The sequence below is a fragment of the Opisthocomus hoazin genome, chromosome 8 (genome assembly GCF_030867145.1).
Source record: "Opisthocomus hoazin isolate bOpiHoa1 chromosome 8, bOpiHoa1.hap1, whole genome shotgun sequence".
Lineage (NCBI taxonomy): Eukaryota > Metazoa > Chordata > Aves > Opisthocomiformes > Opisthocomidae > Opisthocomus > Opisthocomus hoazin.
Window position 1 is genome coordinate 49,753,621 of NC_134421.1, and position 18,090 is coordinate 49,771,710.

General features: G+C 39.3%; 1 protein-coding gene across 10 annotated transcripts in view; it reads right to left on the reverse strand.

The window, feature by feature from the left end:
• POT1 (protection of telomeres 1) overlaps positions 1–18,090 on the reverse strand; it is an 89,028-nt gene that overhangs the window by 59,712 nt on the left and 11,226 nt on the right. For 9 of the 10 annotated variants that reach the window (XR_012764727.1, XM_075428118.1, XM_075428114.1 and 6 more), the window contains 5 exons: positions 16,130–16,202; positions 14,573–14,664; positions 10,158–10,268; positions 7,636–7,683; positions 6,309–6,423 (listed from right to left, as the gene is read on the reverse strand). Coding sequence is in view for 9 of the 10 variants with exons in the window: in XM_075428118.1 (XP_075284233.1) it covers positions 6,309–6,423; positions 7,636–7,683; positions 10,158–10,268; positions 14,573–14,664; positions 16,130–16,202 (439 nt within the window). In the remaining variant the exon portion in view is untranslated. Of the gene's footprint in view, positions 1–6,308; positions 6,424–7,635; positions 7,684–10,157; positions 10,269–14,572; positions 14,665–15,947; positions 16,001–16,129; positions 16,203–18,090 lie in introns of those variants that run through there. The other variant, XM_075428121.1, reaches the window with a different exon arrangement.

An 18,090-nucleotide genomic window follows, 5' to 3' on the forward strand; every position in this document is an offset into this window, starting at 1 on the left:
CCTTTTTTGACTTCACTTCTTTACTGCCAACATCTCTACTTGCCCCCTTCTTCCCTTGAGCAGCGCAGGAGGGATGGGGAATGGGGGACTGTGGTCGGTCCGTAACAGCTCCTCTTCTCTCGTGCTCCTTCCTTCTCATGCTATTTTCCTGCTCCAGCCCTCTGGGACAACCCTGCTCAAGAGCGAGTCCTCTGCAAGTTGCAGTGTGGATCCATCTGCTCATCCGTTGCAGGGGATCCTCTGCTCCAGCACCTGGAGCACCTCCTTCCCACCTCCTTCTCTCACCTTGGTGTCACAGGGCTGTTTCTCCCACACTTTTTTTTTTTTTCCTCACTCCTCACTGCCATGCAGCGTTTTGCCCTTTCTCAAATATGTTATCTCAGAGATGCTGCCATTGTGGCCGAGGGGCTCGGCCGTGCCCTGCTGTGGGGTCGGCTGGAGGGGCACAGGGTAGCCCCGGCCTCTCCCCACAGGCCCCTACCCTGCTACCAACACCTGGGCAGGGACACCCAGAACAGCCTGCTTTCCCATTTTCAATCCTTTTTCATTACTGGCAGCACCAAATCCTTCTGCTTAAGCCCCCAGCAACCCACCACCACCGATTCACTACTATCCGGGAAACTATCTCCAACGTTGAAGAGCTCCTACTGGAATCTTTCTTTGAATTAATACTTTCTAAGTATTAAGTATTATGTAAGTGTTAACTGCAGCTAAATCACATCACAGTACAACAAGTATTCAGCTCTATGGGCAGAATAATATTTTTACTATTACTTTCAAGCTAGCAGTATAACTTTATTTGCTATACTCACAGCAAACACGCACACAGAATCACAGAATAGTAGGGGTTGGAAGGGACCTCCTTGGGTCATCTAGTCCAACCCCCTGCCGAAGCAGGGTCACCTACAGCAGGCTGCACAGGATCTTCTCCAGGCGGGTCTTGAATATCTCCAGAGAAGGAGACTCCACTACCTCCCTGGGCAGCCTGTTCCAGTGCTCCGTCACCCTCAGAGGGAAGAAGTTCCTCCTCATGTTCAGACGGAACTTCCTGTGCCTCAGTTTGTGCCCATTACCCCTTGTCCTGTCACTGGGCACCACTGAAAAGAGCTTGGCCCCATCCTCCTGACACCCACCCTTCAGATATTTGTAGGCATTTATAAGGTCCCCTCGCAGCCTTCTCTTCTTCAGGCTGAACAAGCCCAGCTCCCTCAACCTCTCCTCGTAGTGGAGATGCTCCAGTCCCCTCACCATCCTTGTAGCCCTCCGCTGGACTCTCTCCAGTAGCTCTTCATCCTTCTTGAACTGGGGAGCCCAGAACTGGACACAGTACTCTAGATGAGGCCTCACTAGGGCAGTGTAGAGGGGAAGGAGAACCTCCCTTGTCCTGCTGGCCACACTCTTCTTGATGCACCCCAGGATCCCATTGGCTTTCTTGGCAGCCAGGGCACACTGCTGGCTCATGGTTAACCTGTCGTCCACCAGGACACCCAAGTCCCTCTCCACAGAGCTGCTCTCCAGCAGGTCCACCCCAAACCTGTACTGGTGCATGAGGTTGTTCCTCCCCAGGTGCAGGACCCTGCACTTGCCCTTGTTGAACCTCATCAGGTTCCTCTCTGCCCAGCTTTCCAGCCTATCCAGGTCACGCTGAATGGCAGCACAGCCTTCCGGTGTATCTACCACACCTCCCAGTTTGGTGTCATCAGCAAACTTGCTGAGGGTACATTCTAACTCTTCATCCAGGTCGTTGATGAAGAAGTTAAACAAGACTGGGCCCAGTACTGACCCCTGGGGGACACCACTTGTCACCAGCCTCCAACTAGACTCAGCGCCGCTGATGACAACCCTCTGAGTTCTGCCATTCAGCCAGTTCTCTATCCACTTCACCGACCACTCATCCAGCCCACACTTCCTCAGCTTCCCCAGGAGGATATCATAGGAGACTGTGTCGAAAGCCTTGCTGAAGTCAAGGTAGATAACATCCACGGCTCTCCCTTCGTCTACCCAGCCAGTCATGTCATCGTAGAAAGCTATCAGATTGGTCAGGCATGATTTCCCCTTGATGAATCCATGCTGACTACTCCTGATAACCTTCTTTTCTTCCACTTGCTTGATGATGGCCTCCAGGATAAGCTGCTCCATCACCTTTCCCGGGATGGAGGTGAGGCTGACCGGCCTGTAGTTCCCTGGGTCCTCCTTCTTGCCCTTTTTGAAGATTGGAGTGACACTGGCCTTTCTCCAGTCCTCGGGCACCTCTCCTGTCCTCCAGGACCTCTCAAAGATGATGGAGAGTGGCTCAGCAATGACATCCGCCAGCTCCCTCAGCACTCGTGGGTGCATTCCATTGGGGCCCATGGATTTGTGGACATCCAGATCACTTAAGCGATCCCTCACACAGTCCTCCTCGACCAAGGGAAAGTCGTTCTCTTTGTAGGCTTCATCTCTTCCCTCCGGGGCCTGGGATTCCTGAGGGCCAGTCTTAGCACTGAAGACTGAAGCAAAGAAGGCATTCATTAGCTCTGCCTTCTCCGCATCCTCCGTCACCAGGACACCCTCCTCATTCAGCAGCGGCCCCACGTTGTCCCTAGCCTTCCTTTTGCTGCTGATGTAGTTGAAGAAGCCCTTCTTGTTGTTTTTGACATCCCTTGCCAGCTTCAATTCCAGGTGAGCCTTGGCCTTCCTCGTCGCATCCCTGCATGCTCTCACTACGTTTCTGTACTCTTCCCAAGTGGCCTGTCCCTCTTTCCACATTCTATGCACCTTTCTCTTCTGCCTGATCTCCACTAGAAGCTCCTTGTTTAACCATGCAGGTCTCCTGCCTCCTTTGCTAAATTTCTTTCTCAGGGGGATGCATTGATCCTGTGCATGGAAGAAGTGTTGTTTAAAAAGCGACCAGCACTCATGGACCCCCCTGCCTTCGAGAGCCCTGGCCCACGGGATTCCTCCCAGTAGCTCCTTGAAGAGGGCGAAGTCAGCCCTCCTGAGGTCCAGGGTTTTGATCCTGCTTATCGCCCTGCTTCCTCCACGCAGGATCCTGAACTCGACCATTTCATGGTCACTGCAGCCGAGTCTACCTCCAACCTTCACATCCTCCACCAGTCCCTCCTTGTTTGTTAACACGAGGTCCAGCAGCGCGCCTTTCCTTGTTGGTTCCTCCACCACTTGCATCAGAAAGTTATCATCGATGCTCTGTAGGAACCTCCTGGATTGCGCCTGCCTAGCTGTATGGTCTTCCCAGCTGATGTCAGGGTGGTTGAAGTCCCCCATGAGAACCAGAGCCTGTGACTGTGAGGCTGCTTGCAGCTGCCTGTAGAAGGCCTCATCAACCTCCTCCTCCTGGTCAGGTGGCCTATAGTATACTCCCACCGTAATGTCACCCTTATGAGCCTGTCCCTTAATTCTAACCCACAAGCTTTCAACTCCTTCTTCACTTGCCCCCAGGCCAAGCTCAATGCATTCCAGTTGCTCCCTCACATATAGAGCAACTCCCCCACCACTCCTTGTTGGTCTGTCTTTCCTAAAGAGTCTGTAGCCATCTATGACAGCATGCCAGTCATGCGAGTTGTCCCACCACGTTTCTGTGATGGCGACCAAGTCGTAGCCGTCCTGCTGTATAATGGCTTCCAGCTCCTCCTGTTTATTGCCCATGCTACGTGCATTGGTGTAAACACACTTGAGCTGGGCTGTCAATCTCACCCCTGGCCTTGGCACTCCAAGCCTAGGCTCATCCCTAGTGAGCTGGGCAATATCCCCTTCCCCCTTCGAACCTAGTTTAAAGCCCTCTCAATGAGCCCCGCCAGCTCGTGGCCAAGAATTCTTTTCCCCCTTTGTGATAGCTGAGCTCCACTTGTTGCCAGCAGGCCCGGTGCTGTGTACACCTCCCCATGATCAAAAAAGCCAAAATTTGACTGATGGCACCAGTCCCTGAGCCACCTGTTAACCAGGTGAGTTTTCCTGCCCCTTTCAGTGCTGTCCCCTGCCACTGATGGGATGGAGGAAAACACCACCTGCGCCCCGATCCCTCAACCAGTCGCCCCAGTGCCCTTAATACACTTAATCTAGTATTTTATGAATGTTTGCCAGAATACTTTTCTGTTTCCCGACTAAATGTATTGAGTTCCTGCAGCCAATTTCATTTAACATTATGCCTCATTTACATCTAGGAATATCTGTTGTGTTGTAACATACATAATGTAAAACAACTGGAATTTGTACTTCTCCACTTTTACTGGCCTACAGTATTATCAAAACCCAAATATTTTCTGAAAAAAGTGACATCCAGCTTTTCCAGAGCTTTCTCCAGCAACATTTGCTTTTTGCTATACAAACCAATTGAAACAGTATTTCTTCGTAAAGATTTGCAAGTTACTGTTTAGCAAATAACTTCAGTGTATCAATGACTACGTAGCCTATGATAATATTAATTTTAATTCAGTCTCAAGAGGGGAAAAAAATGCACTGTATTTGCTATAAAAACAGATGAACTGTTACAGGCTCAGTTCCCAACTTAATGACTACATCTATTTTGAAATGTTAATGTTTAAATTAGATTATCCCATATTCTTCAGACTTTTTTTGTTTATGTTTCAGAGTTATTCTGGGAAACACTACTGCCTTCTCAACACTGAGTAAGAATGTAGAGCGGAAAGGTTTCCTAGAAGCAAGCCTCATCACCTGCTGTAATAAACACCAATGGGAACACATTTTGACAACTACACATATGGGAAACACAGTACTGCCCTCGTGCAGATACCGGAGCACAGAGCCCTGGTGCTGTGGATACCGTTTCTTCTGTTGACTTGGTCAACAGTATGTAAAAACGGCGTTGAATTCTCAAAAGTTATTCGTTAGCCTGTGGACTCAGTTACTCCAATCTGCGTTGCTCTGTACAACTTAACTATGACTGCTGACTGGCCCAGTGGCTGCCTTTAGTGCAGCTGACAGCGGCACACGCACGTCTTGTCTTTTCTGCCGGTGAGCGTTAGACCACATTTTAGCTACAAGTGAAGCCACACTTTAGCTACCAGTGAGAGCAAAATGTTCCTGTCAATAGGGCTGTTCATTCTTCTAGACAAACAGGTATTCTGGTATAATACATGTACCAAACAGAAGTAATTAAGCATGCCCACAATACAGATCATCTCAGTATAGCTCAGCTGAACATACTGCAGCTAGCAGACACACATTTGCACAGACCTCCCACATGTTCCTGCCACTCATACACTCCAAACTAATTCAAACAAAGGCTGAAGATTGCTTGGTCTTCAAAAAGTGAAGCCACTAGTCGAACCTTAGTTGGACTTGGAACTTTTTTTGGGTGTGCCACCACATATGCACAGCTTTCAGCTATTTCACTTCGTTTCAAGCTACCTAAATTTAAGCAAACCTCATTCTGGAAGGCATGGTACTGCAGGTTTAGCACTGTGCTCTCACAAAGGCATTTACTGCTTTATCTTGAGTGCATCACCTTCAGACTGCTCCTGGCAGTTTCTGAGTAAGAAAGATCATACAGATATGTTTCCAAAAGGTTTTGTAGACAAGTCGCTAAGTTTTGTTCTGATTCAATGCTCACTTCTTAAATTTCTGTAGTTAGAAGCCAAATTCATTGACATTATTCAAGATACTTGTATGCATAATTAAGACCATAAAAATCAACAGTCATCATCATAATCTATTCTTTTGTTTGATTAGAAATACATTCAGAAGGGAAAAAACCCACAAACTTTAAAATGCACAGTAAATTTATAATAAGCAAAAAATACTTTGGTTAATTCTGAATCAAAAAAGAAATTCTACTGCTTAATCAAATTCAGTAGGGATATTACCTAGCTGTGTACCTACTGAGCACCTAGTGAAATGGTACAATCTTCTAGAAAAACTAGCACAATCAGTAAATGTTCACCTCACAGCGAGAAAAAAAAGATTTGGTTGTTGCACAGCTTGTACAAATAACAAATATGCTGGCATCGCATTTATAGCATACCATAATATTTATTGCACATAGTTACACAACAATCCTTTCCCACAAGGACAGCTACAGGGCTTTTGTACTTTTCTCTGTACAGGTCCTTTTCCGTGTTTTGTACTGATAGTATCAGCTTGATAAACACTTTCTTCATTTGCTATCTCCACGAGTCTGCCTAAACAGAACCTGATATCCCTTACCTACTTGTTGTTCTGTTTCCTTGATGTTAGCTGAGAATCATGGTCAGAAGATCACCTGAATTTGTTCTTCTAGTTGATTTTTAACAAACATAGTAAGAACAGTTCTGTTTGGAGGAGATTTTATATCTTTTGAACATAGTACATACCAGTTCCTTTGCTTACATATGGAGGCTTGAAGAATTTCACAATGCCATACAAATTCACTATAGTTCCATCTTTAAGACGATTCAGAGGAGTATACACATATTTTGGTGCAACAGACTGGAAAGGCGTGATAAAATTAGGGAACAGAAGGAAAAATTATTCAAACATTCACCCAGAATTTTGTTTTTTAACACCATCCACCCATAAATCATCAGATACGATTTACTTTGTCTTAAAAAAAAAAGGTTATTATTTTTTCCGTCTTATTTTCTTTAGACTCTCTAAAGATAAATATCTATATGCATATATATTCAATAAAGGCAATAAAGCACACAAGACTTATTTCTATTTCTTTTTGTGATTGTATCTTCTTTATATTAAACTAACCAGTCCAAGTAGGTTTCAATACATCAAATAGGTGAATAAAAGTCATTATAATAATGAACAATGGAAAGTAATTTTTTAGTAATTGCTTTTAACATGTTCATCCAAAGGTCTTTTTAAAACACATATATAAATAATTTTGTAACACTTATTGGCAGTGTCACTGCACAGAAGCACTGCTGGGGGGGACGGCGAGGGTGTAGCTCTCACAGCCTTTGTGTAAGTCTTTCTATTAAAATAGCACACTTGTTGGAGGATTAAAGAAGGACTACCTACTACTATTTAAGGACTACTCTCATCTAAAGGTTACTTTATATGCTTATTAGTGTCTTTTAAAGAATGTAAGTTCTGCGAAACTGACTGAAAACTGTGGCTTTCAATTACTGTATCAGGGGAAAAAATGGAACTTCATAAAAACAGGAAGCCAAGCTGTGTCATCTTCAGTACTAAATCTTTAACTTTATGATAAAGAACAATAAAATTTCATACACCTATTTCTATGCCTTTGACATACTATTTCCTGTAGAATTTTAATTTAGACAGATGAAGGCTTGTTTCAAACAGTAATCCAAAGAAATGTTAAGACCACTACATGAAGTCTGATTTTAAATCAAAGGAAGATTCGTATTTCCATTTTTTTAAAGCACAAACGTACAATCTTCTGTAGAATGATAGTTACCTTTCTAGCTCATATTTCCTAAACCAACATGCAGCCTATTTGGAGATCAAGATGAGAACTACACTCTAAGTATAGAAAAAGTACTACTTTTTCATATTTTATTCTGTTTTCCAGGCATATTATTTGCAAAACTAAAAGCTAAACAAATGACTGCTGGGGTAAGAGTATGGATGTAAAATAAACAGGAGAGAAAAAGAATTCCACACATTCTTATTTACATGCAGTTAGCATCACACAGTTTAGAAACATTCCTATTATAAACTCACCGCAGATGCAGTTTCTGAAGGAGCAGTTGTTCTTGGTTTAACATAAATCTAAGGAGAAAAAAACAGCAAACTGATTACAAAACTGAAGGCATTGCAAATATGACAACATTTGATAATTCTAAAGCAAATATAAGCAAATACAAAACAGCACTACAGACACTTTTGCTATGCGAATCACCTCTGAAACTGGTTAGATTTTATCCTACAGAAAAAAATAATATTTACTCCATTTATTCAGACAAAAGCTACTTTAAATAACACATACATTTTCTAAAGTACAAATGCACTTAATTGAATATATCTGAAGACACATTAGTATTGTCAACATCTGAAAGTCGGAGGCCACAAATTTAAAACTGTACTTGCTTAACAGAGAACTTAAATGGGTTTAGGCTTTGCACATGCTTAGAGCTGGTCTACTTTCAGTGACCCATTATGCTCCTTTGGAGGTGGAAGAAGAAATGGTCACAGTAAATTCACCAGAACAGAATAAATTCTATTTAAAGGCAGTTCCTAAGCTTTTAGAGTCATACTTATAAGCCAGACTTATCTTCAGTGTAAGGTCTTTTAAAGAACTAATTGTGGTGATTTGATGCAACGCCAACACGTAGCCACCCTATGAGGAATGCAGGACTGGGCTGCCAACCCAACACAACACCACAGCCTGTTTCCGGACACAGGGTCCCATGTCACAGCTGCACATCGCCTCCGCAGTGCAGATTCCCGCTAGTGATCTGGTTTTGCTCTCCACCCTCAACTGCATTCCTGAAGTTAGTTTTACTTCCATTTAATTATTATAAATAGTCAGGTGAAGAGTCATAATTGAGAAAGCACACAAAAAAAATCAGATCATTTGTATGAATTTTAAGCATTCAATAAGTGTGTCAGTAAATTAAGTGCCACAAGCTCCATTCTATGGCAAATGATGAGACAGACACCTCCTCAGCACAACCTACATGATCAGAGAGCTGCACATCTTCCTTGGGATTAGATGGCACGTCATGAGGTCCAGCCAATACTCAACCGTGTGCCTCATGCAGTGCCTAAAATTTAGGTAGATTTAGTTTAGACACATTTCCCCAGAGACAGGGCACAGTTTTGCTATTATCTTCAATGAAACACACTTTTTCTACCTATACATCATCATTATCAACAGACAATGTCATGAAAGAGTCCGCACTATAATTTTAATTCATTTTGTTTCTCATTGAGCTGCATGCCAAGCTTTAATTATCTATACAGGTCAAATTCAAAATTATTATCAGACAACAATTATACAGACAAAAGTTCAAACCTTAACATTGGCACACAATTTATTTCAGTGAGTCTCTTTTATATGTGATTTTGTGATTAAGATGTTATAATTATTTCTCTGTTTTAAAATCTGATGGATAGTATAGTATAATACAATAATAAGAATATAATATAGCATTATATATAAAACTTATAATAAAAAATAGTATGTAAAATATAGTATAAAGCTATATTGTTCTCCAGTGAAGGTGCCACTTCCTTTTCACTGACTACAGAATGGAGTTCACAGCATTGTCACTGTGAGTTTAGTGCAATGCTATCATACTTCTTTTTGACAGCAGTAGACGATTACAGGGATCAAAAATGTGCAACACTTTCCCACCAGATGCACATAACTGTTAGGATAACTTTCATAAGAAATATTAGAAATATCCCACTGAAGCATCCAACAGTTTTTGAAACCTTAGTTTCAGTCCACACCGAGCCCCTCTCCTCATCCCCCAAATGTAGAATAGTATTCTAAATCCTTCAGTATTTAAATTTTTGTAAGCTCTATAACTTTTAATATACTAATTCTTAGGCTTAAAAAGGGTAGCAAATCTTTCTTGAAGTAAAGACACAGTGGCCACAACAAACATGCACCACTGATGTACTACCACAGACAAACAGAAGCAGCAGCAGTACAGTGTAATCTCCACTCCCATATCGCAACAGATGGAAGCATTTAAGATGAACAGTATTAATGTATGAATAGTACAAAAGAACAAATATTTTCCTCAGAAAAAAGGATGTAATTCTCTTTTAAAAATTAAGAATGTAGGAATCAATGTATATCAAAGGCAAAGTGTAATGATGTGAGTTAAAGCAGCACAAACTCACAGCTTGGAGAAAACTAAAAACGTTAAGACCTAAGACCACTCGTGCACCCTCTAACTCATCTTCATTATTGCACTGTTATGCATGAGAATAGTTTAAACAGTTCTAGGGATCTACCTTAAAGCCAATTAAGGTTAAATTTCTGCACTCAACAAGTAGAAATTTACCTGGGAGGCCTGAGATAATTTGTGTCTTGCATACATACGGGTACTATAAAACTGTATGAACACACATACAAGTGTGTCCTGAATGTTTCCTGATAGACATGCTAAAATAATCTGTAGTACATCAGATTCTAATAGATTTTATTGTTTTTTCTACTGTAAACGGAATTTTAATGTTGGTATTTGGGGCAAAAAAAATAAGGCAAAAAAAGTTGGGTACCCACGTACATAAATGGATGATCCAGCTTCTTCAGACACCTCCAGGTGGCAACCATGTCTACCATCCTCTCTTGCCGTAGGTGATCTTGCCAACTTAAATCCAGCAACTACAAACATGTCCTAGGGGAACAGGGTGATAAACAGATGATTACACAGGCTGTATCACATACGCTATTTTAAGAGTATGTGATGTGAAATTTCACCCTAAAGTCTCAAGACATTCAAGAAACAAAAATCCTGAACAAATTCTAAGCAGTGCCTTTAAGTTTCTCCATTTAGTTCTTCTACCCACAGAATTTATACTTCCAACCAACACCAGAGAGCATTTTTTTTCTAAATTCTCCTAAAATTTTCACACTCTTGATGCTACTGTGACTGAGTGCTAATTTTGGCAAACACTAGAGGGGAAGAGTCACACTGAATAAAGCAAAAGAATCATTCCTCTTCGAATATACTGAAGACCGACTCATTTCTGGGTAAGCTTAACTAAGCTAGAAAAGGAATCACACATTGGATCAGCAGTGACAAAACACTCGTTTCTCACAGCTTATTTCTTATTGAGTTACAGCTGCACTTTAAAGAGACTCTCCTTGTAGATATTTTCTGTTTTAGAAGGACATATTCCAATTTCTTCCTTAAGGGTCAGATAGATAAGTCAATCAACAGGGAGGTTTCTAGTTGCAAAAGAGACATTACAAACTTCCCTGGCGTCACTCCTGAGATTCTGGCACAGGAGACAACTGCATTTGCAACTGTGCTTTCGCTTTGGTATGAAGTTCCTCAGATACCACAAAGTGAACAATAAAATGATGATTTAAGGGGTAAATGATTTAAGTCTCTGAAGCAACTCACCTTTTTAGTAGCGAACTTACAGACCTCCTCCCCCAAAAAAACTATACTGGACTCGGAACTCTATTTCTATTTGAACTTCTGCCAAATGCACTTCCATAAGCTTTTACTGAATGACTTTTGTTCATGTGTTTATTTCATTAAAACAAATAAAAGAGTTTTCCAATTAAAGTTGACAGTTTTAGCCATACATTGCACTACAATAGCTCTTTTTGGCTATTTTCAGCAATCTGACAATGCTATTCTAAATGATTCAAGATCCAAAACCTTAATGTTTTGTGCAACAAAAAGAAAGGCTGCTAGCTTAACTGACAGTGATATATTTAGTTATTAAAGGATTTGCAAAAAAAAAATTACTGCAGAAATAAAACTACTTAGGGCATGGTGATTTTTAGGTAGTGTCATAAATACAAATATAATGTATATTTTGACTAAAAGTCACCTAAGTGTAAGCCATACTCAGAGCTGAGTAAGTTAAAATGGGTTAAAACAATTAGACAACTCCATATTACTTGCACGTGGAACACATCACCCTACTAACATACATTAAAGTGCGTATTTGTATGTGGAAAGAATGAAACAACAAACACAAGCTTCAGGAAACTCAGTTATTCTGCAGAAACCAGGTGTTAGCATGTGACTCCCCCTTCACTGTTGCTGATGCTACGCATGGTGTTCCTTCAACAGTGGAATCTTCAGCTAAAAACTATGCCCTGCTATACATTATTCCCATTTCAGCATTTTATTAGATTGCAGGCTGCACAAGATTCTGGGGCTTGGTTGCTGAGTCAGGCAGGATCATGGCTCTGACAGCTGACTTGACTTGTCTTGTTCTCCTCGGTCAGAAGGATCTTTAGAATTACACAGACTCCAGCATTTACACAGATTGATAATAAATGGAAACTATTTTGTGAAGAGTGTAAGATCACTGCAGGTTACTCTCATGTAATACGCAATGCGTAACATGACATTCAAAAAACACTTGTGAAAGGACTGTGCCATTTCAGTGAGGAAAAAGACAGCACTACGCTCAAAATCCAGCATTACAAGTAAAAAGAACAGGTATATTGTCAGTTGTGTTATAAGTTCACAGTCATCTTTGAGAGGTTGTGACTTGCAGTTGCTAAACAAGCAAAAAATTTCTATCATGTTTGCACAGTGCTTTAAATTTAAGGCTATATTAGTTTTCAAAACAGAGTAGTTTCTATTTCATATTTAGCTAAAAGTAATTATTAGAAGTTCTCTTATAATTGGCTTGGTAATCAAAGCCATTTATATAAATTGGTAGATTTTCATGTCAACAGAAGAGTATTATATTGCAATATTATTTGTTATATTACAATCACAGAATGGTAGGGGCTGGAAGGGACCTCTGTGGGTCATCTAGTCCAACCCCCTGCCGAAGCAGGGTCGCCTACAGCAGGCTGCACAGGACCTTGTCCAGGCGGGTCTTGAATATCTCCAGAGAAGGAGACTCCACAACCTTCCTCCACGGGAAGTTATCACCTATATGTGATCCTGCCATTTAATTTTTTTTTTTAATGCTGCACTAGGTGACAACTATAACTTCAAATACCTTTCTTCAACTATTCACTAAACGTTTATAAAACTGCTTTTTTTTTTTTTTTTAGTTTTGCTTTTTATAGAGATAAATTTCACTGTCATGTCATTCTGTTCTACATGTTCTGTGACTTCCAAACCTCTTCACTGACTTCAACTATAATTTGAAATGTGATAAAAAGCTCAAAACAGTTACATCTCTTTTGAAAAAGAGAAACACTAAACGCTTTCTTGGGCGAGATACGCTTTTTCTTATCCATTTGAAGAGGCCACCAACTTATGTCATCTGCTGTTTAAGGACTGTCCACATGATAAAAGCAATAATTAAACATTCAGTTCTTTCTCTCTAATCTATACATATTCACCCAATTCACATTATTCAGATGAACAACGCTGAAAACACAGGGATTCAAAAGTTTTCAGTGTCTAAACATTTAGAAGCACATAATTATATAAAAACTATAATACAGATCACTATACATTATATAAACGTCTCAGCTCTAGTTATAGGTGTAATTCTTGAAATTAGCACCTTCAGTCCTGTATGCCTCATGAACTGATGCATGCACCTTTGAAGCTGATACAATTCAGGGTGTAAGCTGCTACCCAGAAAGAGCACAATCACACTCAAGGAATATAAATAGATCTATTCCTCTCAAAGAAAAAAAAAAAAAAAAAAGAGAGAAAAAAAAGAAGAAAGAGCTGGGAACCAAGCAAAAGTCACTATTTAACCTTAGGTAGAATTATAAAAAGAATACGTATGTCTCTGAACTGAAATTTAAATGTTCCATAAATTCAGAGCAACTTGGGCTTTAAGTGATATTTTGATGTTACGCCCTAAGGTCTGCTATAATTTTTACCCTTTTTCAACATATAGATCACCAGAGTTCAGGTGTACTAGTCTGCTTGATTTGAAAAATCCCGACAGAATTCTAAGCCATTGCTATTTCTATATTTGAGACAGCCCTTAAATTCTGTGCATAACAAATACTTCAAAGAATGTGAACACAAAGCTCTATTTTCTTCACTAAATAACTTTCCATCTTTTTGATGAAGAGAGACTTTTTACCAAGACCCATAGCAACAGGACAAAGGACAATGGCTTTAAACTGAAAGAGGGTAGGTTTAGATTGGACAGAAGGAAGAAATGCTTTCTGTTGAGGGTGGTGAGGCACTGGAACAGGTTGCCCAGAGGAGTTGTGGATGCCCCCCTCCCTGGAAGCATCCAAAATCAGGATGGGCAGGGCTTTGGAGCAAACTGATGTACTGAAAGATGTCCCTGCCCATGGCAGTGGAGTTGGAACTGGATTATCTTTAGAGGTTCCTTCCAAACCATTCTATGATTTAGTGCAAATTTTTATCACAAACAAAAAAGCACTAATATGAGCTCATAAAGTACTGTACACTAATTTTAATTTGATAGCTGGCTAATATTGAAATGTCAGCAAACTGACAGGCAATTTAATAAAAATATTTAGCTGAGGCAATTGTTTTCAGCTTGTTCTCCTTCTTCAGTTGCACCAGTGTCTCACAAACTCATAGGCTGATTTGCTAATGCTCTTTACCCTGGAGCTAATCAAACCACGCTTGTATCTATGACAAAGGAAGATAGCAGCATCCAGCCAAGAAAGAAAACCGTGTACACAGCTTTGAATTTTTTTTTTTAAAAAGCTTTTAGTGTAACTGTCTTTTAAATCAATTTAATTCTAAAATCTATCTGATTAAATGGCAATAGACATTCAAATTATGAACATAAACAGATGACTTCTCTCCCATCCATATTCACGATCCTTTACTTGCTAGATAAACAGCACTGACAAAAAGAATTGCTTTATTTCAATATTATTGTTAGAAAGAATTTACATAAGTAAATACTTCTAGTGTTTTTCTAGTTCATATTTATAGATAAGAACTGATGGAATAGACTAGTTCTAATTTTGGTCATAGCTATACAAAGACAAGAAGTCATCATACTACTGTGGAAAACAATTCATAAAATAAAAAAAAAAATTTACCCCGTGGCGTATAACTTTTGCACAATCCTGTGCCATTTTTCCATATATTAAAATATTGATGCTGTTGATCCGTGAACACCAGTTATCCAAATCTAGAGAAAAAAAGCAGAAGCCATTCCAGTCACCATACCTTCTTCAAAAGAAAACAGCAACGGGAAGAGATTTACAAAAAGAAGTTAATCTACAGTCTAACATTTTTCATTCCAATTAATCTACAAACAAAAAATCCTTTCAAATAGTTGTACAGCTGCTTTAGTGTGCTAACTACAGGTTTATCAAACAGAATATTCTTCATAAGAGGACCATTTAAAAAGTGCGTATGTTGTACATCAGTGTACGTTAATGAGAAATGACAAGGATCTCCACTTGGACAATTCAGTGGGTAGTGTTAGAGAGAAAATATTGTCCAGTCACATTTGATTTTTTACATTAACACAGAACACATTGTAGAACTATATAAACTGGAGATATTCCAGGATGTAGACATATCAATAAATAGCCATCCAGGAAGACTGAAGCAGAAATTACGTTGTTATTTTAAAAGAGTTTTCTACCTTTTACTGTTTCAGAAACAACACTAAAGATTTAGATGTGCAAACTTATTTTTTGAGGCTGTGAAGAATGTGCAGAAACTCTCAGCGCTCCTGAACAGCAACGTGAAACCAGCAAGACTCAAGCAAGTTTTGTACCCCTCTTTGGGAACCCTGAAGCCAGCAGGGAAAGTGACTCAGGTCCCATCAGCTTCGTTCACTCTAGCACCAGCCACAAGCAGTACCACCAGGTAGGATCTGCACCCCCGACCTGCTGTTTGCACACAGTCACACAAATTGCAGAATCAGGAAGGCTCAGAGGGAGCAAGTGATGATTCTCTAACCAGTGTAAGGAAGGCGCTGAGAAGGAAACAGAAAGAAATTGAAAGTTCCTTGAACCCAACACAGACTCCTGACTAATGACATCCTCCTCTTTCCTGGCTGGAGGGGGTGTTGAGCTTTGGACTTAAAAGGGACATACTATTTTTTAGTATCATTTATTACATGATGAACAACTTAAGCCTTTCAATGTGTTACTGTGTCTACTGATACTCTAATACCTGAGCAATCAGGTGAAATTCCATTTCTTAACTGCTTAGATTAAAACAGAATGAAATACAAATATTTTGCTGCTAATCAACATACTGACCTATACTAAATGCGCACTTACATAGTATGTACTATATGGTAACTATCACATGTGCATTTTTCTTCATGCTTCTTTATGATAAGCAGTTGAAAAACACACTATGAAATCTGTCCATATAGCTAATGCATTTCCAGGACAGATTCTGCACCAAGAAGTCTACTGAAGTATAAAGACTCTACTGTTTCCATTAACTTACCTGGCATGATTTTAAAATTATCCAGTTTTGCAGAGAAAGAATACTTCTAGAGACTATTAAAAAAAAAAAACATTTTACTGAACACTGAAAAAGTAGGTACTAGGGATGTAATAGCATGATGTCAAAAAAAGTGTCAAGAAGTTCAACAATATAAATTTAAAATGCATACTTAAATGTAGTACCTTGAAGAACAACCTTGAAAAAGTCTGTCCCATCTCCGAGTTTTGTTAGTGGGTAGGAAAGAATAACTGTTCCCTAAAAAGTAAGAAAAAATAAACAATGTGAACTAAGATTATATTCCTCTAAGTTACTGATACATCTGTAAGCTAAAAAAAGGTAGAATTGAAGTAAGAAGTGCAAATTACCGTATGACTTCTTAAAAAAAAAACCCAACTGCTAAAGACAGTATTGAAGAGCAACATTCTTGCATTCTTGGGATATAACAAAGGAAATATTACATGTCAATACTACTTAGACGCAACTGACCAGATGATATGCTTAGACTAAACAATAAAATAGTAGCTATGGAATTACCTTTTACCAGTTACAATAATAGCACAAAAGAGTACAGTTTTAGCATAAAACCTGAAAGGTGGCTAAAAAGGTAGAGTGATCAAAATCTTAAAAGATACAGCAATTTCTCCAAAAATATTGGCAAACAACTGCAACACAAATATAAAAAAAAAAGCAAACACACACAGTCAAGAGATAAAAGATGTATATGAAGATAAATCTTCTATGAAAAAAATAAACTGCACAGCTGGGAGAACAGTATTTCAACATTTTGAAACTGTAGTGACCTATTAATTTGTCAATGACAAAAATGCTCTAAAAGATGCAAAAGTCCTATTAATTATGTAAAAATACTCTCTTTAGTGAAGCTCAAGTTACAATGAAGCAAAAATCATAGGCCAACAACTTCAATTATGTTAACTTCTCTTCTGAACAAATGTGTTTTGTTAGAAAGATGATATCTCATCAAAAAAAGGTTCTCCAACAGTAGCAAAAATGTCCTTCCACAGTATGGCAGGTAAAGCACTGTATCCTTCTCAAGGATAAAAACACAGAAATTGGTTCAATAACGAAAAATACAAATATTAGAAAACAGACTCTATAAACTGTTTAAGAGAAATACACAAACAGCACAGGAAATAAAAGGTTTATTGTAAAGAGACAACAGCGACAATCTGTCTATAAATGGACAAAGGAAACATTAAGAGGACAGTCAGGTAAATCATTATACTTTTACAATGCACATATTCGGTGGGAAGCTTGACTTAAATGTTAGTAAGCACCTCGTACACCAAATTAGGATAAAATACACATCAGTGAATTGTTATGGTAGAGGCTTGTCAGAGCAAAATTAGTCCTACATGTTAACTGAGGAGGAACCCAAATCAAATTCAACAATTTATTTTACCATCTGTTTCATAAAGAAACACTAAGACTCCACAAATTGTCCTTTTCCAACCCAAAGTACATTTTAATTTTAAAACACTAAAAAAGAGCCATGTTGAATTATATTTAACATGTACCATATTGCTTTATTGCTTTTGAGACAATGAAGTTCAAAAACCTCTGGCCACATGTTTTTAACAGGTAAGTTTCTATTTTTCACAGGGAAGACTAATGAGTTTTGTAAGGACACTTAAGTATCAGTTATTTTAACAATCAGCTTCTGCAGAATAACATTCTGAGACTTGTCTATGAATACTTGTTTTCAAAATTACAACTTTCTTCAAAATTTCAAGTATTATACGTAATTGTTCTTGCTGTGATTGTTTGTCTTGAAGTGTACTCCCAGGTAAACAGGAACTTTTCTTCTAATAAAGTCTTTGCAATGAAACAAAGTCACCTCATGAACATTCTGTACTTACATACATATTTTTTTCTTACTAAAGAAATTTTAATCCACATAAGCATGCTATTTAAAAGTAGAACACATTGATGAAAAAGAGACTGCTTTCTGACCATTTTTACTTTTTATTTTCCCTTTTACATCCTGGTATCTTCCCATGAGTTTTCAAATTCTGGGACCACATTCTTCGCTCTAACTGTCTGGCCCCATCACTTTCCTTTGTATGCCAAACACCTATGCCTTGTTCCTCAGCAGAAATACTACCCAATGCTTTCTCAACACGCC